Source organism: Trachinotus anak, unplaced genomic scaffold, assembly GCF_046630095.1.
Source record: "Trachinotus anak isolate AG129_WGS33_773 ecotype Australia unplaced genomic scaffold, CSIRO_AGI_Tana_v1 ptg000007l, whole genome shotgun sequence".
Classification (NCBI taxonomy): Eukaryota; Metazoa; Chordata; class Actinopteri; order Carangiformes; family Carangidae; genus Trachinotus; species Trachinotus anak.
Genome location: NW_027273858.1, coordinates 17622865 through 17647532, shown reverse-complemented (window position 1 = coordinate 17647532; position 24668 = coordinate 17622865). Strand labels below are relative to the sequence as shown.

The window sequence follows — 24668 nt, the reverse complement described above, 5'->3', positions numbered from 1 at the left end:
AGCTCACTTCAGCCTCCCTACCTCTCAGATAAACACCTCATTAGTCTTTAGTGCAGTCTGGCCTCAGCACCCGCTGCCCTCGCCAGCACCAGGTTTACATGACGCAGCAGGCATTTCCACCGGCTAACCAATGCTCTTGGCAGTCGTGGCAGCAACACAAAGCTGGACTGCCGCTGTATGAACCAGTGCTCCAGCTCCTCTTTCATACTGGTCCTTGTCTCCCTTTGCCTCCCTCGCTCTAAGCTCGTTCATTTCTTCTGTTTAAAGGAGGAGTCACACTCGTGAGTTAGAAAGGGCAGCTTGGGTTATCTTGACAGCTGTGGCTGCCAAACTCTGCCAACTTAACAAGGCAGGGGTGATAACTCACTACTGTGGCCAGATTTGCATTTGTCACGCTCACATGCCAACACAAATACAGGACGGACTGTTGTTTCCACTGACAATGCCCCACCTCCCTGCATTCAGCTGAAACTATGAAAGGAGATTCCATTCTTTGGATTGGTCTGCCATTTCGCCTACAGCTGTCTGCAGCAAAACATTGGCTACTTCTTTTTATTTTCATTGTTCCAGTTGGTGCTTGGCGAAAGTCAATGTTTCCCCCACTCACAAAAAAAAAGAAAAAAAAAATCAAGATGACTAAGCTCAGATAGCTGAAATTCCTGTGCCTGTGGGACGTTTAACATCCTTTTCGCCAACTCCAAATAACACCACGCACCTATCAAGAGCAGCTCTCACCTAAGATTCTGACATTAAAAAGAGCAGAGCAGTATTTATCAGAAGCCTCCGGTGCCAATTCAGCTACTGCATGCTAAAGTCAACGAAATGGTAATAGGAGTAGTACAATCAAGACCAGCTTTCTGGCCATTCACCTCGTGCCAGTGATGTGGAAAATACTCTCCAGGCACACGTGCTTGATTAAACACATACAAATGTGACTTGGCACGGGGTGACAGAACGCACCTGCAGCTGGCACGGAAAGAAACAAACCTAAACTGTCCTAAAAGAAAAAAACAACTGTAGCTTGCCTTGGATTATATGCATCACATCTGACTGAAAAAGGTACATGTTGTAATTAAATTGATGATCCACTTGGATATCAGTCTAACACGCACAGCTATCACATGAGATAACACTTAAATTTATTCACGCTATAAAAGCTTTTTTTTTCCCCCTCTCCTCAAAGGAACCGACTAAAACAAGTGCCAGAGCTGATTGCGCAGCAGGTTTGTTGGCCATAAAGTATCTCTGTCCTGGCTCTTAAATCACACAGACAATTTAAACAGTACTAGCACCTCACTGATTACAAGTGATCCAAAGCCTACTCCGTTTTTCAGCCTTTCTAGTCTGAGGAACAAAACAGGCACCGCTGCCACATTCAGTCAGAGCTTTGAAATCGTTCCAGCTTTACCAAAACAAAATATACTGGAGTGACACTGGCAACAGCAGAATGAGATCTGTTTCTGTTCGACAAAGACTCTCAGGTCATGAAAAATTTAACAGCCAACTCCACAGAGCGCTAGCTGAAAATAAGCTGCTGCTTATAGAGCATTTCTTGGACAGCCTGAGTGACTATAGCATTTTTATTCCAAAGCTCAGTAAAGAAGGCATTTTCTGGCAGCTATCAAAAGGTTAAAGCTGCAGGAAAAAAAAAAGCACTGATGGCACAGTTGCAGCGTGCGGCGTGTAAACTGTGGATTGTAATTCACTGTACGGCCTCATTTTATATCTGTCATCAGGGAGGGGCTACATGAATCCCTGGTCATTTGCTCAACAGACCACAGGCCGTTTTACGCTGGCACCAGTCTCTGCAAATATTTCCTCTGTCTTTAACTCAAAACCAATGTGACATTCAATGATGCGTTTCCATTTGCATGGTCATCCGATAGTAACAATGTTGTCATGGTGAGTCTTGTGTCTGTTGACAGCCTGGGATTGCTCAGATATTTCCAGATTATCTTCAGACGTGTTAAGGTGTAGATTAGGTGTAGCTATGCAATTATGTGATTTCGTCTAACTCTACATATTAATAAAAAAACATAGCGGAGTAAATTGTCCCGTCCTTACAGGAACAACAAAATGAAAAAGGGTTAGGGAGATGTCAATCAAGCACATTACGTACACGCCCACGCTGACCTGAGAGTTTAATTCAGCATCATAAGTGAGCACAGCTGTGTGGGTGGACTACGGATGTGCAGGCACTTTTACATGCAAAATATGTGATCGCTTTATATAATGATACACTGCTATTGATAAAACTACAGCATAGTAACTAGTTGGAATTTGTTTTACCTAGTCCAGCTACCACATGTGCTTAAAATGCTGCTTATGATTTAATGCATCAGTCATAACAAATCAACATGATATATGAAAATATAATACTTCACAAGATTCAGTCACATTTTTCTCAGAGTACTTTAGAGTACTGAATTTTTACTGTCGTATTGCTATTTTAAACCATCTGACTACTTCTTCCAACTATTAACTAATAATTAGCATAACTCAGAGATGATGCAGAGATGATGTAAAAGCAGATAAGATTAACAGCCAACACACAATTGAAATTACAGGCAAAGCTCATTACTGTTCAGATCAGAGTCTCAGTTTGTGTCTTATTTTCACACCAACAATTCACCTCACTCTCTCTGCATTCTTGATTTCAAAGAAAATCTGAGTTTCCTGTTTTACTGTTGCTGTTGCCCAGAATTTAACCCAGTCTGTGCACTTCTTAAAGCTAAAATGACACAAATGCAGTCGAAATAGCATGTTGGTATGTTTGAAGTTACACAACAATGCAAGATAATGTTATGAAAATAACATATTCGGCAGGTTTACCAGATTAGGGTGGTGGAGACAGACTTATATAACAGTTAAAAGTCTAATTCAAAAAAATCTCATCAGGTTTACTAGATTTCCATGTTAGAAATGATTTTCATTGTGAGAATAAGTGATGTCTGCATAAACATATTAAAGTGCACCTTTTTAAAAAGACCTTTCAGACACTAGGCAGCATTACTGAAATATTATAAGCAATAGTTTTCGACTCATTATATTGTGTTATAATGAATAGGCTTGTAGCCTGGACAAAGGAACATGCAAGAGGCATGCAGGAAAGAATTAAGCTCCCTCCCAGCCTGGCTCACATGTACAATAATCCTGCTGTGAATCACCTCTTTGTCCAAACCAGAGTCACCACAATTCCAGTGACTGGTGCTTCAGCAGGAGTTGCCTTGGTAATGCCATGGCAGCTTTAAACTAGAAGAAAAATAACAATCTTAATACCTTCCGTTTATGCCCTTATCCCCCAAAATTTAGGGCAGTCCAACAAATCCACCCCTGTTGCAGTGTCACTAACACCTCAGCACAGCACAACAATTTTAATAAAATTTGACATTTTAATTTCGGATGATGAACTACTTTTGGACAAGAAATTTACATCCAGAAAATTACCAAACATGTGGCCTCAGACGTGTGGATCACTCCATGGCACGAATATACTTTTTGCATAATGTCGAGTTATAGCTTTCTATTTCTTGTAATGTGGCCTCAGTACTTTTTAATCAACATGTAAACACTATCATTCTATCTTTCATAGCTTCATCATCCAACACCAATAAACACACCTACAATTCAAGCAGCAAACAAAAATTCCCTCCTCACTTACAGCATTTATTTCATAGCTCTACAGGAAGCAGCTCTCAATGGGCATTTGCTTAAAAGAGCAATCCAGCAATTTAGTAATGCACTTCCATAAAAGTCAGGGGAAATCATAAGACGCATATTATACAGAATGGTCAAAATTGAAGCAGCAGAGGCCGAGATATCATAAATATTAGTCTCTACCATGGGCCCAGCTCCAAAATTATTGAATTCCTACATTTGCCATAGCATCTTTCAGTAGACCGCCCAGGCTTCCTAAATTCGTACAAACCTCACAGCTGCAGTTTATAACTCACACTTTGTGTTTTAAATTAAAGTCTCAAGCCCAAGCTGAGATAACCCTGATGACATCATCTCAGAGCCACAGAAGATATTATACAACTGTTTTTACAGGCTGACTAATACTCCTCGTGCCAAGTAAACTAAACTTCATAGGTAAAATCTGTGGAGTTCCCCTTTAATTCAACTACAACATGACAAACTGTAGTCACACACAGACGGGTGACAAACGTCAGGAAAACCTGAATAAATAAGTGGAGAAACATAACAAATGCAGATGCTTCCACACAGGTGCACTGTGTGATACAATAAGCAGTTAACATCCAATAATGCTCTATGGCAGGTATAACAATGCTGAACAGACACAGTCCATTCTGATTCTGTATCAAGAGGAAGGAAAGAGGAAAAGATCTAAGTGACTTTGAAAGAGGGTTCATTGTTAGGGCACAGATGGCAGGAGCTTCAGTCACAAAGACGGCTCAACTGGCTAGTGTTTCAAAGGGAACAGTGACTAAAGTGACATTTACATTTAGATCTTTGGGGAACACGTCAGTCAATAGGGTTGGAAATTACGGTCAACAGTGCACGAGATAACCGTGATGTTTGTGCATTAGTGCGATATGTAAGGAGAAGCAGAAGAGCAACTCTTCTGCAGGTGACTGAGAATGTCAATGTAGGATGTGATCAAGCTGCGTCAGCAAGAACAGTCTGTCAACAATTACACAGAGAGGGATATTATAGTAGGGCTGCAGTGCATAAAGCCCTTATTACAAGGATGAATGCATTTTTGAGAGTGGTGCAAAAACCATAGGCAGTCTACTGAGATGTGAAAAAAGTGATATGGTCAGATGAGTCATCCTTCACCATATCCTCCACAAGTGGGCAAGTGTACAGTATGTGTGGTGTACACTAAGAACAGTACAGTCCTTGATGCTTAACCACTACAGTGAGGGGATGCAGTGGCTCTGTTATGCTGTGGGGGGCATTTTGCTGGCATGGTTTGTCCCCTTAGAGGGAAGGGTCACTACAAATCAATACAAAGTTGTTCCGAGTGCTCACCTTTACCATAAGAAGAAACATATCTGTCCTGATGCTGTCCTGACTATGAAATTGATGTGAATCATATGCTATGGCCTTCACAGTCACCAGATCTCCACCCAACTGAACTCCGATGGGAGATTTTGGACCAATGTGCTAAACAGAGCTCTTCACCACCATCATCAAAACATTAAATGAGGGAACATCTTTTGAAAGAATGGTGTTCATCCCTCCAGTAGAGTTCAGACACTGATTTAAGCACTGATTTAAGCATTCAAGCTGTCCTGGTGGCAGGTGGTGACCCATCACCTTACAAAGACACTTTCCTTTATTTAATCACCCATCTGCATGTAGCAAGTCAGAACTCTGGTTGTTGTTGTGTAAGGTTATGTTTCAGGCATTTATTGGAAGCACCCCTGTCTTAGCACACAATTTCATGCATGTGGATTTACATTATGTTATTAATGAATGGATGGAGTGGATGGGTGCCATAGAGATTATGAAACTGTGCTTGAATCTGAAATGTAGAATATTTAGTATGGGCTTGAATTGCTGGTCTACAGGACTGAGACGCTTTAATTAAATCTTGTCTAGGTTACCAAGGTCATGGACAAGCAGTGACAGTTGAGTACATCAGATCACTTCTGCTCAAGTCAGAACTTTCTTTATTGCAGCATAGAAAGCATTTACATGATGTTTTCAGAATAAGTTAATAGATGGATGATCTCATCTCTTATTATCATACATATCAGTTCATTTGTATGATGGCTCATGTTTTAAGTGTTTTATCCAGCATGTACTATGAACAGTCTTTGCAGTTGATGAAGAAAGGCTGTTGACCTTCAGCCTGAGAGACACAAAATGCTAAGTGAACATAATGAAAATCTGTCCTAGTTACAGAACGATTTACAGTTTAGACATTGAGCAGATGCTCCTATACAGTAGGAGTAGTAAAATAAGTGAGCACCCCTCAAGCATCAACAGAGCCAGGCGACTCAGAGCTGCGTGAAAACAACAAATGTTACAATATTAAACTAAAAACGTCGAAGTCAGCAGTTATGAGCATAAGCACATGTAAGCATAATAATCATATAATATGAGGTTACTCCTGTCCATCTGGGGAGAATAATAACTGCAAAAGGGCCATGGGCACTAAGAGAAACTGCTTAATGAATTTTTTACATATTAAGCTTTATTCAAGTAGACACTTGTAGGAAATTAAAGCAGCTAAGCCAGCCTAAGGTGTGCATTAGGAGGTATCTACCTTTGCCTTCCTGTGAAACAAACAATTCATTACATAACCACAAATCATCCTGCAGTTCCAGTCAGCATTACTAGTAAGACAAGTATGAATGCAGAAACTAGAAATGGTTCTGAAGTAGAAAGAAAGTGAAGCTTTGTACCAGATTTCCTCGTCTTGCTTGGTTTTGACCAAATTTATAATGTGTCTAAGTAAATAAATAAAATAATGCCAGCTATTTTCACATCACATGATGTGTTGAGGTGCAATATTGCACCATTTAATTGGACACTTTGGTAGACTGCTAGCATGTCTATTAATGGGCAGTGGCACAATTATTTAACCACAATAAGCATCACATCATTAGAGGAGAAGAGACAAACTACAAATCATTACCTGAGCAGCTTTTAATTTGTCCAACACCAACTCTCCCATCACAAAGCTTATCAAACCACCTGTCATCTTATACTTGCTTTATTCTTTTTCCCAGGATCCCGTTAAACTATATGCGATGGGAGCCAAATAAACATGTAACTAAAAATATACACTCTTGTCTAAATTTCTGTATGTCAACAATAAAAATTTTAAAGTTAAACATCTTTGCAAATTTATGACTCTATATATGGCTTACATGGCTAAAAATGACAAATTAAGACACAACAGCTTGCAGTAATAACAGTCACAACTGTGATCCACTGAAATTATAAGAAAAGAATAAACAGCTTGCATCACAGCCTATTTCCCCAAAAATATGACAGCTGTGACTTTTACAAATTGAATAGGGCTGAAGGAAACAACACCAGAGCTTTTCAATATTTTGTGAATTTCACATTTCATTTATTCATATATATATATATATATATATTTCTATGCACCCTACCTTTAACCATGGATTAAGATTAGACACTCTCTCTAAATTTACATATATCACAACATGTCCTGGCCCTATCACAGCATATAATTCAATAATACAGCATAAACTAAAAAGCATAACCTCAAAATTACAACCCCCAAATTGTGTTTGCAAATACAGCCGAAGCCATTGGAAACTCAATATCATGCTTATCAATTAAATGTATCACTTTGGCTTACGTCCAAGGCACTTGCCTTCCTTTGTTTGAACAGATCAAAATTGACATTTAGTACAAGTTCACACTGGCCTTATTCATGCGAACAAAAGGATGAAACCCTGCATATAAAATATTGATATTACATTTAACACCTATGTTTGATTTGCCTGGATGAGGCATGTTTATACAGGAGTTAGATGAAAATGAGCTAAGACTGGAAACGCAGAGGCAGTAGTGATGGAGTTTCCCGTGGCATTAAACACATGCAAGAGGAAAAAAAAAAATGAATGAACATACCTTCATCTCTCAATGAGTCCTCTAGGTGACCAGTGTAAGGAATCTGAGGCTGAAAACAGAGGTTGAAGAAGCTGTTAGGCATCACAGATAGTGCCAACTTCAGTCTGCCACAACAAGACACGTTTATGTTATGATGACATCACTTCTTCTGCTACACTGCTGGATGCCATGAAAAGGCTGGGCGGTAGATGCACACTTTACATAGCATGGGGGGGGGGGGGAAATACACATCGTCCGCACATGAAATCTCCTCTCAGGGATTACGGGTTTCCTCCGGAATTGATGCTTTACTTTTATTTAAGGAAAGTTTAAAAGATAATTTATTTAAATAATCATAACTAATGGTGTGTGTGCTCAAGTTTTCGAGCCACATTCCCAACAATGTCTGTGTTGTAAAGTAAACCGTGGTAGGCTGAGCACTCTTATTTGCAGAGCCCTCAAAGCCGTTTATGTAATGCCCAGTCAGTCAGTCAGTCAGTCAGCAGCCAGACTGGGCTTGTGGCTACGAAGGGCGAGCAAACACAAAGTAACCAGTCGCTGGCCAGATAGACGCCTTCCTCTCCCGGGCTACACAAATGCACGGATAATGTGGCAGATCAGGATGAGGTGGTAGATCCTGAGAAAGCCGCACGGCAGCGCGGTGCTCCCGCTGCCCGCACTGCACCGCCTGTAGCACCACGGCAGAGGATGACGCCATTTCTGTAGCTGACAGGCGGCTACGAAGGAGGACACTCGGGCGCACAAACACTGGAAAATGCGGGAGTTGTGGTCGCAATTCACCTGCCCCTGTTAAAGCCATTTCTCTCTGTTTTTTTTTTTTTTTTGTTTCGTTTTTTTTTTCCCCCCCTTTCTTTACAGGAAAACTGCTCCGTTCATTTTCGTTTTCGCTTCTCTCCCTTGTCTCGGCGCGCCGCTCTCTGCAGCGAAAACAGAGCCGTAATAATAACACCGCTTCTGGGCAGGCAGCACAGCCAGCGACCCGTACCTTTACAGGACTGACACATTAAAACTGCGGCGTGGTAACAGCGTCAGGTTGAAAGGAAGTGAGAAATCGGCCGTGCAGCCCCACTGAAAGTCACTTTCTTCCTCCACGAAACGCTCTCGGCGTCGACGGGTCTGGCATTTCGCTGACTGCTCGCCGAGGACCGCGGAGCGAGGCTGCCTCTGACAAAGAGACGGAGCGGTTCGCAACAAGGTCAAGCCAGAGGAAGACATCGCGTTAATACCTACAACATTTTATTGTCATAAGACGAGCCAAGGTCGCAGCCCTCATTTGCGGCTCTTGGTCGCAGTGAATGATCGCGGAGGATACAATGTCATCCGCCCCAGACAATTTGCTAGACCAGCCGCTGCAAGTGAGTGACTGACCACCGCCAACAATAATGCACACAAACAGCCCAAGCCTCGGCCGTGCCCCCCCCTCTCTCCTCTCCTCCCACCCCCCCACACACTCCTAAAACCTGATACCGCGGTTAACTAAAGCATTGATCCCGCTTAAATCTCTTTAGCACCGATTCCTGCCCGGTCAGTTTATCATCGGGGATGCTCCCTGTCACGGAAATGTGCAAAAACACTGGTCACGCACAACACTGAAAATAACACAAGTCGTGTCCAGCAGAGGGGAAAATAGTCCACCTCGCATCTGGTTATAATGCCACAACTGATGAAACGGGTGAGTTCCCTGACACAGGGTGGCCCGTCTGCCCCCGACCTGCTCTGGACAAGTCAATCCAGAGGAGCTAACGACGCCGATGGCACAAAAGAAAAGCCTGACGATGCAATTTACCTTGTGAAACTACACCGATTAGTCGCCGCTCGACAAATCACATCCCGCAGCGATGTCAAGCCTGTGCGGGTCGTCAGTGGTTTCGTGTAATATCACTTTTGACGGCTATTAGTGAAGACCATGACAGGCGCCGCTCGACGACGAGCTCCCCGAGGATTCCTCCGCTCAACAACACAACACCCCGGTGCTCGAAACTATTCAACACGGGAGTAGCGTAACCTTTCACTGCGCTCATCAGCTTAATTTGGCTGGCTACGGCGTAACTTTGTTATCGAGCTAACCAAGTTTCTCCGTCAGGTTTTTGCTGCCTGGAAGCCCAATTCATTCATTTCCTTAAATCCCCCCTAAACACATCACAGCACTAGTTAACAAGTTAGCTAACGTCAAGGTTGGCTTGGTAGCAGCAGGGAAGCAAGCTAGTAAAATGTTCAAAATAGCGATGGCTGTGCCGAACAAAAGCAGGCTTACCTATGCTGTCAAGTTGAGAAAAACCTCTGCTTTTCGATGAAAGTGTATTAGTAATCCATAGGAACATTTATGTGAGAAATCTGACAGGTTTAAACGTCGTCCGTTAGCCCCCGGTTGATGTTGGATGCGGATGGGTAAAAGTCGTTTTCGCAGAGCGCTGCTGTTTGTCTTGTTGAGTAGCTCCTCTAGCCTAGCTCTTTCTGTGATCCTCTCCCCGCCTCCGGAGAGCGATCGACGGCCATGTTAGCCCCGCCTCTCCGAAAGGGACGCTCACCCATTGGATGGCACGGTGGAGGAAAACGCCTCAGCAGCGCAGGATTGGCGGATCTCGGACTAAAATATCTGTGGTGAAGTATACGAAGTAATCTTACTGGGTGGTTGTCACAATACCGAGAGAAAAAATGCTGAAAAACTACAACCCCCTAGCTTTGGAACACATGGGTGTGTTCGATATGTTTTACAGGCTGACCCGACAACAAGGAGTCGTTTAGTTCCGTTTTCCAAACAGGTAGGGAGAGTCTACCGGGCAATGGCGAAATAGACCTGCAACACACAGTGTCCGAGGCACCCATGTTAAATTCCCCACCTACTCTGCGCCTGCTCTGTGATGAAGCTGAGGCATATATAGGTACCTCATCGAAACTAGCTGGGGCTGAAAAGTGTCTGTATATTGTATAGCAGTAACGGTCGTAGCCTAGCATAGCATCCGATGAGTTGGCCAGTAACAAGAGGACCTAAAAATGATATTAAAAGTGTGGATATGTCAGTAATATCGTGTCCTTTGGTCGAACCAGCGTTGAAGTGGAAGTCTTTATTTTGAAAAACAAAGAAAAATGTTCAACGGTGGTATACCAGCGCGTTTGTGTTAGCCTGCTAACGCTAGCTAAGTAGCAGCCTTGCTAACAGGAATACAGGACCGGCTAGTCAGCGACCGACATACCGCAGCAAAGGTGGGTGGAGTTAAGGAAGGAAATTGGCAGTTTGTCACAGAAGCATTTTAGTTTTAAAGCGTTGGTAATGTATCTGTAATTTGGGTCACTATAAATTAAATTTCATAACTTCATTCAAAAGTGAGTTCATTGCTGCTAGCAGGATAATGATGATGATAATAAAATGTGTATTATATGCAATAGGGTCCAAAAGTCAGAGTCCATTATAATGGAAAAGTGGTCCCAGAGTTTCTTAGACTCACACTGTTTTGTTTTTCCAACAACTAATGGCAGTGTTGGATAGTTACTATTAATTTAGTAACTTTCTATCTAGCTTACAGCTGCTCAAAAGCAATGATGACAGCAAATAATATTATCCAACAAGGGATCAGGTCATCCCTATTGTAATGTTGCACTGTCTCTGTACTCTAACTTGTTTGAAATTGGATGCAAAATTGTGTTATTTTATAGAAAATGTAATGGCAGTCATAATGATGATGATATGTAGCTGTGCGATAGCATTTGATCACAAGCAGTGAATTTAATTCCCTTATAATGCTTTTTCAAGATAGCTTTAACTCAATAGGATTATAGATCTGTTTGATAGTATTATGGGTCTGATGTGACTGAAAATTATGCATTTTGTATTTTTATGTATTTTTATTAAATTAAACCTAAACTGCCATCCTATGTAAAGAGTAGGTGATTTTTTTTAGTGGTTGTGCAGATTATGATCACTAGCTGCCACGGACAACCCAACCTTGCTATTTTATTGCTAAATCACTTGTCATCAGTCTCTGTGATTCACCACTAATGTGACTGTTTTAACTTGTGTGTCATGTGATAAGTTTGTCACCATGCATAAGCAGATTTCATTGTCTTTAACATGCATCAGACACCAATTCATTATTAAGTTTTTATTCAGATTTGTCCAAACCTGTTTAATTTTCTTGTTTGGTTTAGATGAGTTAGGGCATTTTTTGCAGACCAGCCCTATATTGTGAATGTCCATGACTCACTGACTGACTTACTGAGAAATAGAGTTGAGTGATCATTGTTCCGCCATTGGTCACATGAATGCCACATGACTAAGTTGGAGTTTCCCCATTGGCCATTGGTCTTCCAAAATGATTTAGCAAAAATAGTCTCTATTAGGGGGGGGTGTTTACAGCCTGCAGTGTTGCCAATTTAGCACATTAGATTTAGAGACTCTTTTTTCAAAAAGCACCTAGCCACAAATCTAGCGACTTTTTGGACAAACTATGGCTAATTAGAGAGTCACCACTCTCCCTGTGTATACTGATCATTTTACAAGTACATATAGCTGAAATCACAGCACAGCTGTTGTCTTTAACTTATGTGTTTGGTGATTAAATCAGGATTTGGGCAGTGCAGAGCAGCAGCTTGGAAATGGCTTGGAAGTTAACGTGTAGTTTTAAATGGACTGTGTGTCTGTCACTATTTCATACTTGTTGCATTGTCTGACAACAGAAACAGAAAAAAATATGTAAATGAGAATGGCTTTATTGGAAAATTATAGCCCATTAATTTTGCATTTCCTGTATCTCATTTATTTGCTTATTTAAAGACCCCCTCCGATGAAAATCAAGTTTTTAACCTTGTTCAAAAAGGGTTTCACACAACATAAGTAAGGAACCAATCCCATCAACTTTCAGGGACAAGGGCAGGGCAAAATAAGCCTGAAACCTTGTCAGTACAGAGAGCCAGAGTTTGCATTAGCACAACCACTAACACTGTGTCAGCTACTGCCAGTTGCAAGCTGAAAAACAGCATAAACAAATAAAAGATGCTAACTGCGCTAACTGTTCTGTTATGTCTGCTAGTCGGCAATTATGGTGCACAACGCACTCCTCATTTGAGTCTGGGTCTGACTGAGGCTCAAACATGTTGCTGAGTCTCTGCGACGTTTCCTCTAACATTATCCATCTTGATACACGCTACTCCTTCACCGGTCACCAAAACCTCGTCAGTACAGAGAGCTAGAGTTTGTATTAGCACAGCCACTACCAGTTACAAGCTAACAAGCAACATAACCAATGAACTAAACAATCAGAACGCTAACCTTTCTGCTTTGTCTTCTAGTCGCCAACTTTGGTACACAATAAACTCCTCAAAAACTCCTGAGTCATGGTTTGACTGAGGCACAAACATGTGGCTGAGTCTTAGTGTTTCTTCCACTAATCATATTCATAGACACTGCTGTCCTGTCAACATAGCACAAGCAGCTGTGGTGGGCGGGGCATAAGGCCTTATTTAGATTTGTCAGTGTAGAAGAAAGCATAGATGTACTAACGGCCCTAGTTTTTGGAGAGGAACTTTAAATGTAAAATTTTAATGTGGGTAAAAGTATCACTTGCATAATGATATCCGCATGGTTTTTGTGTATTATGCTCCAAAGTGTGTCGTAGCATCCTGCAGTTGCACTGAGCTAGCCTTCAAGTCTGACATTGCTCTTGTAATTTTCACACTCCTTTCTGCTATCACTACTCAACACTGGTTTCCCAATCTGTCAGTTAAGGGCCAGATTTAAATTTGGAGCTGGAAAATAACAGATAAGTAAGCCAACATGAACACACCATAGGGATCAGTTATTAGAACCATACACTTCCTTACTACCTTTGTTTTCTCAAGTTTGCACCAAACCTTTTAACATCAGAGCAGAAAAATATTACCATTATTTATATCTATTTCTAACAGGCTAGAGGGATGACTGACTACACTAGTTCACAAAGTCTGTAATCTCTTATATTATCTGAGCTCTCACTTTAGGGCAAGGGGTGGTCAATTTCTTGATGGCTCTTATTTTTGAGTAGTATATTGAGAATATACATAAACAACACAGCTTGAAAATGTAAAACGGATGTTGAAATTGTTTTAACCCTTACATGTAACCATATTCAGTAGCAGAGAAAACTTTCAAACATCCCCTGTTAGTTTCTCAGTCTTATATTTCCTACAAAGTAGACTAAATGCAAAACAGAACACGTTGCCTCATGGAGTATTTTCTGTTATATTCATCCAGGTGTGAAATTATTTGTTTTGCTTTTTGTAGCTCCAGATGTGTGAAATAGAAATACAATTAATTTCTTTCACTTTCTATGAATCAGTCTGTGCCACATGTGAATTAATAAAGTAATCAAAAGGGCATTTTAAAAGATTCTAGCCAGTTCAAAACAGATTGCCTCTCAGATCTTTTTAGTTTGACCCTGTTATAAAAAGGTTAATGAGACTGCAAAACATAGGATATACATACACTGACAAACAACACCTTTTGTGTTCTTTGTCCTCCAGCCTAGACTTGTGTAAATTTGAAGCAATGGAAGGTGACACAACAGCAGCAACGGAGCGAATTCTACTGGAGCCATACAAGTACTTGTTGCAACTGCCAGGTGAGTCTTTTTCTCTGTCAGTGACAGCAGGAAGAGGTAGAGACATATAGATGTGCAGCTGAGAGGTCATCAAAATCCATGTATGCTGCTGAAGAGTGCCTCGAGCTCACTTCCTGTTAGGCGCACTGCTTCATGGCAGCGGGGGTATAGTGTATACAAATCACAGGAAATAAGAGCTTGAAACGAAAGGGCATTAAATTGATCCACTGTAACACATGTAGTTCTTAACTAAACTACATTTTGTTTCTCACAGTACATTTGAAATCCAATCATGACAGGTGACTAAAATAGTGCTTAAATTTCAAATCTTTATTTTGACAGCAGCATATGGTTTCACTATTTTAAAGATATTATGTTGTCAGTGCCTAAATTATATGGTTTTCATTTTAACATTTCACCATAGAAACTGTAGTGAATGGTTTTAATATGTCTAGATCCAAATAGTAATACAATCTAATTATTGTATTTATAACGTTGAGAATTTTAACACCCAACAATCAGCTGTGCACAGTTCTGTGCATGTTTCATATCCCATTGTTGTTGAGTCTTAATTTCTCTCAATCGACCTCTCATTTGCTGCTGTTAGGAGACAATTTTTATTTGTTTCCTCAGTTCTGACTGGTCACTTTTTGTCAGTGGAGAAGTGACTGACCTAACAGCACAATTTAATTTGGGTAAATAGGACAAGTCCATGGAGTCATAGTTAGTTGCAACGTTTCCTCTGTTGCAATGTCACTGTCATTTAGCTTCATAAGGCACGATCATCTTGACATCTTGCAACATGTTTTTATTAAAAGAAATTTTAAACCTGGTTGTTTTGTCATACTTTTGTAATATACTAATAACAGCAAAGCCTAAGCAGTAAGACCCATTTTTAAACACAGAATGAGTTTATGATTTGCAACAACAGTCACTGTGGAGGCTGCAATTGAAGGTTATCTATTTCCTTTTTATTTGCATAGTACAGTACGTATTTCTGGTTATTATAATGATTGAACTTTTTCTTACCATTCTATTCTCAGGAAAGCAGGTGAGGACAAAACTTGCCCAGGCATTTAACCACTGGCTCAATGTTCCAGAGGACAAACTGCAGGTGAGAAATCAGCCATTTCATGCCTCTTAACATTCAGAGTCGTCCGATGTTTATGATTGCAGATGGGTGCAAGAAGGTGAAATTATGCCATGCTCATCCTAAACAGGCAATTTATTTTGTAATGCAGCCAGAGTGTTTTGTCAGAGTGACTTGTTCCTAACTGAATGTCAATGTAAAGCTTGGGTGTATAGCTCAGAGCATCCATGATTTATCACAGGAGGCTGTTAATGTGGCTGAGGATCAAGTGAAATGAAATGGAAAAGGTGGAGCAACACTTTCAAAGACAGTTTCCCTCTTCTATATGTGTTGGTTAAAAATGTAGCTTTGATGATTTTACGAGTTATTAAAGTTGGATTTTTAGATGGTGCTAGATAGTTCAGAGTTGGGTGGTACAGTAATTAGTTTTGGGTTTGTCACTACGGGTGGACCCATTTACACTGCATCTACTCAGTACATTAACTGTTTTAAGAGATGATTGTGAGGTTTACCTGCTTAACGGCGCCTGTCTCCAGACCTCTGAATCACCACCCATATCACACATTTTGTGGAGTGATTAAAAAAGCTCTGATGTTGATCTGGTGAATGGCTGCTGGGGAACAAGTGAGCCCATCAGACGTTTTGTATGTTCGGACTCAAGCTGACATGACCTAACGATACTGAGCTGTGTCACATCAGGGCATCTTGTGTTGTATTTTGTTCACATCCAGTATTTTACCAGACTATTTTTATGATGCAATCTCCACCTTCAGAGCAGCACAGGGAGCTCCTATTAAACTTGAATAAAGAATAAGGATCAATTTCCATATATTTGCAGTCACAGACTTAATTAAATATGTCAAAATGCCCGTCCTTAATATTGTCAAAAAAGTCACCAATTGGGCCATCAATGTTTTTTGCATCCTAATCATAAATCATGACTCACAGCTTTCAAGTCGCTCAGTGGCGGCGCATTAATAATAACTTTATTTAATGATATCATTGAAAGCACTTCTCAAAATTATGTTAAAACAAAGGAAAACAAAAAGTAGGTAAAACAGTGCCTGCTGACAATGTTGTTATTGTCTACACTAGAAACAGAATGAAGTACTGTACAGCAAAACCATAATAAAGACAGATCATCAAAGGCTTTCAAAATAAGGTTTCATTGATCTGTTTTTACCATTTCTGCAACAATTAATAACATTTTGATGAGAACATTGTAGGGTTTCCATACTCCACTTTCACTGAGTTGCCTCACAGTCCAGTCATGATAGTTTTTGTGTGGACTGTATTAGGGCTGAACAATTCATCAAAATGGCAATAGGGCAATAAGTGCAATATCCAAATCGCAAAAGCTTAAATTTTTTTGATCAAGGTAAAATGTGTCACAATATACCATAAATGAAGCATTGTGGTGCTACAGAGATGCTCTGGCCTAAAAATCATATTCTCCAGACGGAAAAGAACATACTTGTTTGGTTCAAGACCCAACAAAAAATACATTTTTATATTCATTTTTTTCAGTGAAAATGCAAAAAAATACCATTCCACCTGAATTCATGAGTCATATCACAATCACAATATCTGCCAAAAAATAATCACAATATGATTTTTTTTCATTCAGCCCTACACTGTAGTTTGTTGTGTTTTGACTGTTTATTGTGTCCATACTAATAATTTGGATAATGACTATTGTTTTGAATGTGCCTGGCAACAGAAGCAGAAAAGGTGCTAAAGATAAAAAAAAAAAGATGGCTTTGTGTAGATAAAGGCTTTACTGCCAAAATGTGTATGGCTTTACCACTGTATTTTCACTCTCCTCAGTTTCTATGTCCTCCTTTGGTGCTCACGTTCTGGACACGTCTTTATGGGTTTGTGTGCATGCTGGTCATGTGACTCCCAACCCCACCCCTCCTATTACTACTTATACAACTGGCTGAACAAGATCAACTTTTTTTTCTTTGAATATTCACCTGTGCCAAGTCAGATTATTTTTTTGTCATCTGCTGGCTTCCCTTCCCCTTTGTAATATTCCTTGACATCATCTGAAAAATCAAAATAGACTCTGGCATGAATCCCATCAGTGTGAAGAAATATTCCTGTATAAGGCATGGTCTCTATCAAAATAAGTTTCTGATGAGAGAGGGGTGTTGTGTTTCTAGAGGCATTGAAAGCAAGACTTCCCTGTGAGTTGAAGTGTCGTTTAATTATATTTACTAAACTTACTTGCTACAACTTGCTATATGGAGCCAAATGCTGAGACATCAGTTTGATTCCAAGACTTACTGTGTGTTTTTTTTCCCCCCTAGTCAGAGTATGTTTGTTGTTAAAGGTTGGGGTCCTATGGACATTATTGTGAAGGTGGGGTGTGGGATATGATAGTAAATTGTTTTAATGCACAGTATATTCCAGATGGGGCACATAAATGGTAGTGAGAGGGACTTATTTGGAAGAATTTGGGATTATTTGTTTTTTATTTTATTTAAAATATACTGCACCCACATCTCCAGTGATGGACTACTACTTTTCAGAGTCTTGTGTTCCTGATTAGCATGATTCACATCACAGACAGCTCCCCAGGAAAAACCCACACCTCCACTCATGCATTACGATGTTGTAATGTATTCTTGAAGGCTGCCTGACTGTATTGTAACTGACATATTGAAGCATATATACAGATAGCAGGATGACTGTCATTGCTGCTTTTCCTCAGTCATTCATTTCAGATTAACCATTTAGGATTGACTGGTTTTATTGAAGAGGACCTTTGTCATTGCCCCCTTATACTGATGGCACTGTAGCAACTGAATACTGGTCCAGTGATGAAGATATAGGGACTGATCTGTGTTTTCTGAATATACATAACTGTCACGGTGCAGCATGCTAAGTGCTGACTCTGTCAGGTCTCATTAGGTTTGCTGTTCAACAGGTCTCCCTTTGTCCTGAATATTTTATAAACCCTCTCCTTTGGTCATTTCAACCCTGTGGGTTGTATGTCTTCAAATGAGTGAATTCAGTTTGCAAAATTAAAAAGGAGCAACTCGATATTCAAAGTGGCATTATGTCATTATTTTGACATTACATGCAGTTACATTTCTTGACTGAAGTGCTGACATTTTCAATTCAGGAGCGCATGTTCTCCTGGAGGCTACAACGACATGTTACCCTAGAGGTGACTGATCCGTTTTTGATGTAGATTTGCTGCCTACATTCATATGCAGATTGTGTCCAAATCTACTTTTGTTCTCCTGATAATTCCACTTCAGACAGAATTTCCTTGTCATTATACAGGAGGTAGTTGAGGTTTAATCTACCTCACATATCAAAGAAATGTCTCCCCCCATGGCCCCCTCTGTGTCCCTGGCTCTCTCTCTCTCTCTCTCTCTCTCTGTAGCAGCTCTGTAAACTCCCGCTGAACCCATCATGCAGACTGAGAGCACTCCTCTCATCATCATTAGCACAATGCTGCCAAGAAGTCGCAGCCATGGAAACAACCATGCCTTCAGATAGATGGAGGCAGCGACAGTGGCACACTGTCTCATTCATTTAGCAGTGCATTTTTTATCAAGCCCCATATGTGCTTCTGTGCTGTGTAGTACAGCACAGGTGGAGGTTTGGGAAATTCCCCCTGTGCGCATCAACCTTTAGCTGACTGTCTTCCTCTTGTTCTCTCTGACAATGCAGAAAGGTTAGCCTTTATTTACTGTCTTCTGTCTCTTTAACAACATGTGTCATTCATGAGAATAACTGCTGCCTCGAGCTCAGAGCTTCTTGTAGGTTTTAATGTGACTGATGCAGAGTGAGACTATAAAGTAGCTGCCTCCACGAGAAAATAACTAGGATGTGGGTGGCAGGTTAGCGTATTAAATATGATGTGTAGCAACTGATAACTGCCGGACAGTGTAATAAGGTCACATTCCTGCATAAAACCTGAAATGTGGTAGAGGATTATCATCACATGGAGCAGATAAGAAGTTGTGACAGCAGCAGATTGTGTTGCAGTAAAGGCTGGATCAAGCTAGACAGTACATTTGTAATACATTTGTATTGCAGGGTTTTTCCCAAGAAAATAGTTTAGCTGCAGTTGTGAGCCTGACAGATCCTGGCACATGCCATCTTGTGATCATCTTGTGTAGTTAACTGATGACACCTTAAACAGCAGTCACACATTAAATATACAATCTTAGTTGTATGAAATAGCTATTCTGCATTTTTCTCAACATGTAAATGTTTCATTTTTTTATGATGACAGTGAAGGTGGTGTTTTTTTCCAGTGAGCTGTCCCACCTCCACTACAAAACCCCAGATTAAGAGTTAATTAAGTGGGAGCTCCATCATCTACATTGTGAAAAATTGTCTCAACCACACAGCATCAAAACAATACAAGACAATTGATGAGGAGGAATAAGGGCATCAAAGAAACAAGATTAAAAAAATCAAACATATAAAACGTAAATCCCAGATTAAGATTATGACATGATTTCCTGACCATTTTACAAAAACTGGTGGGACATCTGTGATATTGTGTTATATTTGCACACTACAACTCCTGTTCTAGATGAATGAGACAGCAAATTTGAATGACACAACCCTGTAGGCGTGTTGTGTGATCACGTGGGATGTCCGTGTTAAACCGTTGGCCACACTTCAGCAGTCCTGCCGTCTGACTTGAGTACCCTTGTGGTCGTTAGCATTTACTGTAGTCCTTCAAACTGCGACAGGCTTATGTGTGCACATAACTGACTTGTCTGTTTCAGGGTAATTTCCCTTCAATATATTGGACTCAGTGCACCCGTTTGTTGTGAAGAAGCCTCTGCATTCTTAATGGATCACTGATTGTAGCTTTGGCAAACAGAGTGAGTTTCTGTGTCAATAACCTCTGGTGATAATCAATGAAGTCTTGCGAAGCAGTGAAGGCACTCGGCACTTAAACAGCAGCATTTTTCAGCAACAGGCTGACTAATTAGATTCCTTGTAGAGCCCAGACACAAAGTCCAAAACTTGAAAACTGCTGGTGCCTGTGTTTGGGTTTGATCGCTGCTGTTGTGATCTGTTGTTGATGTAAATTTCAAATCTTGTCTTGATTGTGCTCTTGTTCCCTCATCCTGGCAGGAAATTGTAATTCACAAAAAACACTGTTTGTCTGTTTGCAATGAGCCTGTGAATCCTCAAGTGTGTTTTTGTCTCTGTAATATTCCACTTTCTTATTCATGTGAGCATTCATTGTGACTGACAACCCCCCCTCTCTTGTGAGTGGCACACTGAGGTTGCAGGGTGAGCAAGTGACGGGACCCTGCCGAGGGAAAGGTTGTGTTTGGCGGATAAACTGCTCAACTGGCCCAGCCTTGGCCATCTGCCTGACCCACTGAGCCTCTCTTTGTGCTCCCCAGCCCCATAAAAACAGCTTTCATTACCAGGCCACACCACTTGTCTTTTAAATCAGCAGAGCCACTCCAGCAGGCTGCACTGCCAGCTCAGGACAGCAGACACCTGATGGCAGCCCTGGCTGTTTTGTGTCAAACATGGGCCTGAGACGAAGCCATTTTTGGTTATCAGATTGAAGATGACGAATGATGGCTGTGTGCTCCACTGATAAATGACTACTCAGTTATCTGAGTAGGTACCACATTTTTTTTAACAATATCCATGACTCACCACAGCTGTGCATGTGTGTTATGGTTGATACAGGGTGATATTGTATTAAAGCTGTTGGAGTTTTTCAATACTCTGGATGTTGTTTTAGGGTTGAATCCTCAGCCCTTTCCATTCGCTCCTTAAAGGAGTTGAAAGTGCATCAAGCCTTGTAGTGTCTCCTCTCATTGCTTAACCATGTGATTACATTTCCTCTTAACTCATCAATCCACAGTTGCTCTGTCTTGGGCACAACACTAGAGTTTTAGACAAGACATGTGCCTGGTGTGTTTTTAACAACAACTATGTTGTCTGCTGATGGAGACTCACCAGTGGAACGTGAGTGTAGACATGGCACCCTCTGCTGTATGCTAGTTGTAATGCATAATTTACACATAGCTCCCAGGAACCTGTAACCGACTCTGACACTAGTTCCAGAGTAAGGAAAGTACGTTTCTTTAGTACTGATTTATTCGTAACAATACCTGGAAGGATGGAAGGAACAATGTTAATAACTCTAACATTTACACGCTTGGATGTTTTTATTCATTGATTTGTTTGTGTCATGTTCAGGTGATCATCGAGGTGACTGAGATGCTGCACAATGCCAGCTTGCTCATAGATGACATTGAGGACAGCTCAAAGCTGCGGCGAGGCTTCCCTGTGGCCCACAGCATCTACGGTATTCCCTCCGTTATCAACTCAGCCAACTACGTGTATTTCTTAGGGTTGGAGAAGGTGCTGACCCTAGAGCACCCTGAAGCAGTCCAGGTATTTACCCAGCAGCTGCTGGAGCTGCACCGCGGCCAGGGCATGGACATCCACTGGAGGGACAACTACACCTGTCCCACCGAGCAGGAGTACCGCAACATGGTGCTGCAGAAAACCGGAGGGCTCTTTGGCCTGGCTGTGGGCCTGATGCAGCTCTTCTCCGATTGGAAGCGGGACCTGAAACCCCTCCTGGACACACTGGGTCTCTTCTTCCAGATCCGTGACGACTACTGCAACCTGAGCTCCCAAGAGTACAGTGAGAACAAAAGCTTCTGCGAGGACCTGACTGAGGGCAAGTTCTCTTTTGTCACCATTCATGCCATATGGTCACGTCCGGAGAGCACCCAGGTGCAGAACATCCTGCGGCAGCGCACGGAGAACATAGACATCAAACGATACTGTGTGGACTACTTGGAGAATGTAGGCTCATTTGCCTACACCCGCCAGACTCTGCGGGACCTGGAGGCTGAGGCCTACCGTCTCATCGCGGACTTGGGGGGAAACCCTGAACTGGAGAACCTGGTCAAACATCTCAGCAAAATGCATAAAAAGGCCGAAGCCACGGCAGAGTCCACTGAGTCTGAGTCACACTCCAGCCAAAACCACTGACCTCATCCACCTTTCACCCACCTGCACACGTAGCCCTGCACACTCTACTGAGACAGAAGCTTTGCTAATAACACTGGTGCAGACATATCCATTCTTCTAAAGGACAACACACATACAGCTACGTTACAACCACAAACCATTTTATAAGGCACAATTCATCATTCAACTTGAATACTTGAATTCTGGTAGACAGCTTTGTCTTTGCATTCAGGCGCTGTGATACAGCAAAGTAGCCCCAAATGTCGCCTTTATCCTGTGTGTGCTAGATGTCATCCTTCAAGTGATGCTTAACAAAGTACACATCAACACTTTTTTTATCCGGGTGTGTCTGTGCAGTCAGTGGAAGACACGAATTAAAACAGAAAATGGTTTTAGGTTTGCTTTACTGATAATGGAAAAATAACAAGATGGCAAAAAAAAATCTTAAAAGCCTTCCTTTTGATGTGTGATACGGTGCATATAAATGTATTTTTTCATGTTTTGCCACTACATTAAAATGTATTATTTTATCCAGGGCTGAGTGAAAGATGGATGTTATTTCTGAGGTCCCTATTTAAAATAAGATGTGGATGTCTGTCTGGAGCGTATGATGTATGATTTGAGAACCCTTAATCATTAAACTGCCAGAGTGCCAGTCCCACAGAAAAAACTCACTCGTCCACTTGTTATGTAACATGCTGGTATTATATGCAAAGTAGCGCTCACGTTGTTTATGCTTGACTGTATATGAATACTGTGATGACGCGTTGTTGCAGACAGTGTTTCTGTTTCTGGTTCAGACTCAGCACAGCTTGTCACATCTCTAATAATTTTATAGGACTGACTCAGTTTTGATATGTGAAGGTGGACACTGTGCTGGACTTATGAACTCATTTGGATTTATTGAATAAAAAACCTTTAAGGATAACTTGTGGACTTGTCTGACTTCTGAAACTAAATTCCACATCTGCCCGTGGCATCAAAGCTGGTGTGGTTGTGGTTTAATGTGAGGAGAAAGAGAGGGACTCTTCTCCAGGGATAAGCAGCACCATCTACTGAGCACATGGGTGTAACTGAAAATCAAGACATGACAAACATAAAGTTGCTCATATGTGTGTTTTTCTGCCTTTTTACTTAAGTTATGGGCGTCTTCCTTCACTGATTTCCTATGTAGGATCATGCTCCAAAACACATGCACACACAGCTAACGTGCACATGCCTGCCATCACAAAACACTGAGCCATCATTATCCACAGTATATTTAATCATAAGCCTTCTCATATTGCACCAGATCCATGTGTGATACTTTTGCAACTCCATCCTGATCCGTACGGACGGCGAGGCGAGGCGAGGCGAGGAGGCTGATGCAAGTTATTACAGAATTGCCTGTCGTGTTTTGTTTTGAGGAACCTTGACTGAATACTCACACAGGGTGGTTGCTATGGATGTGGTTGGTGTTTTGCTGCGAGTTTGGTCTGAAATACAGGGCCCCAGTCATCTAAATCCTGTATTATCTGCTGCTTCTGTTAATACTATTGTGAGTTTTTCCTCAGCTGCTGGAAAGAGGCGCAGCCCTGCGGACAGAGGGTATCTGTCCCAGACAGCTCTGTTGACTCACTGAAGCTCTTGCTCTTGACAGCTGCAGTTCAATTAATTGTGTGTTTGTTGGACTGGATTGTGGCTTCTCTGAAAATACATCTTTTCATCAAAATGTCAAATTCTTGAAAATCTAGGGGACCGGTTCCTTTACTAATTTTCCATCTAAGCAGCCACAAGTGCAGGAAAATGTGATGCAAATGCATTTCTGATTTGATAAACAGTGGAGACGTATGAAGTGGCTTTTGCAGAGCTGACTTAAGTCCATCACAATAATCAAAGCCTCTCACGGTTCTCATTTCTTCTCTCCCACTCTCTAGGTTGACTAGATTGATTTTCTCCACCCACAGTGTCTGAGTTCTGTTTGAGAGCAAAACAGAATAGCTTTTGTGTGAAGGGCGACATGGCTCACTCACTGTCTCCCTCATCCTCTGCAAGCTTTGGATTATTTATCACTGGGCTGTGCTTTACACATTTGTGTTTCTTGGTAGCACTCCAGTGGATATTTCATAAATATTTCTTCGGCAACAACAAAATTGCTGAGAATGGAAATAGATGCTGCTGTGTTTGTATTCCTTCACCGATTTCTGCTGAACTGAAGTCTCACTTTCTTGACTCAGTTACATTTTTAAAACTGTACTTACTCGGGTAAAGTTTTAGGAGACTGCCGTTTTGTTTTTTATTTTCAGGTGCACCTTGTTTGACAGATGTACACTTTTACACACTTGCACCCCAGAGCTGAGGGAACAAATGCAGTCCTTTACTGTTGGGCTGCAGAAGACGCTCCACTGGAGCAACTGGCAGGACATTTTATTGATCTACAAGCGTCTCTGAAG

General features: G+C 41.3%; 2 protein-coding genes across 9 annotated transcripts in view; one reads left to right on the top strand and one right to left on the bottom strand.

Moving 5' to 3' along the window:
* Window positions 1-10036, bottom strand: part of arid4b (AT-rich interaction domain 4B) — a 40330-nt gene extending 30294 nt beyond the window's left edge. For 3 of the 6 annotated variants that reach the window (XM_071481132.1, XM_071481134.1, XM_071481135.1), the window contains exons 1-2: window positions 9836-9976; window positions 7582-7630 (exon numbers count right to left, since the gene is read on the bottom strand). In XM_071481132.1, coding sequence (XP_071337233.1) covers window positions 7582-7587 — 6 coding nt within the window. In that variant the 5' untranslated portion in view covers window positions 7588-7630; window positions 9836-9976. Of the gene's footprint in view, window positions 1-7581; window positions 7631-8811; window positions 8906-9835 lie in introns of those variants that run through there. The other 3 variants (XM_071481136.1, XM_071481137.1, XM_071481133.1) reach the window with 2 other exon arrangements.
* Window positions 9999-23164, top strand: ggps1 (geranylgeranyl diphosphate synthase 1). 3 transcript variants are annotated; one of them, XM_071481138.1, is made up of 4 exons: window positions 9999-10182; window positions 14077-14174; window positions 15197-15267; window positions 21451-22770. In XM_071481138.1, exons 1-4 carry the CDS (start codon window positions 10076-10078, stop codon window positions 22255-22257), a joined length of 1083 nt encoding a protein of 360 aa, XP_071337239.1. In that variant the 5' UTR covers window positions 9999-10075; the 3' UTR covers window positions 22258-22770. The 3 variants fall into 3 exon arrangements, with proteins under 3 accessions (XP_071337239.1, XP_071337241.1, XP_071337240.1); XM_071481140.1 differs by lacking the exon at window positions 9999-10182 and adding an exon at window positions 10219-10343 and having other exon boundaries at window positions 21451-23164; XM_071481139.1 differs by lacking the exon at window positions 9999-10182 and adding an exon at window positions 10486-10785 and having other exon boundaries at window positions 21451-23164.
* Window positions 23165-24668: the final 1504 nt, after the last annotated feature.

Coding starts and splice junctions, on each gene's coding strand:
- ggps1 (XM_071481138.1), top strand. CDS start 10,076: ATGTTAGCCCCGCCTCTCCGAAAGGGACGCTCACCCATTGGATGGCAC. Junction 10,183..14,076: donor CTCGGACTAAAATATCTGTG/GTGAAGTATACG, acceptor TTTGTCCTCCAG/CCTAGACTTGTGTAAATTTG. Junction 14,175..15,196: donor GTACTTGTTGCAACTGCCAG/GTGAGTCTTTTT, acceptor TTCTATTCTCAG/GAAAGCAGGTGAGGACAAAA.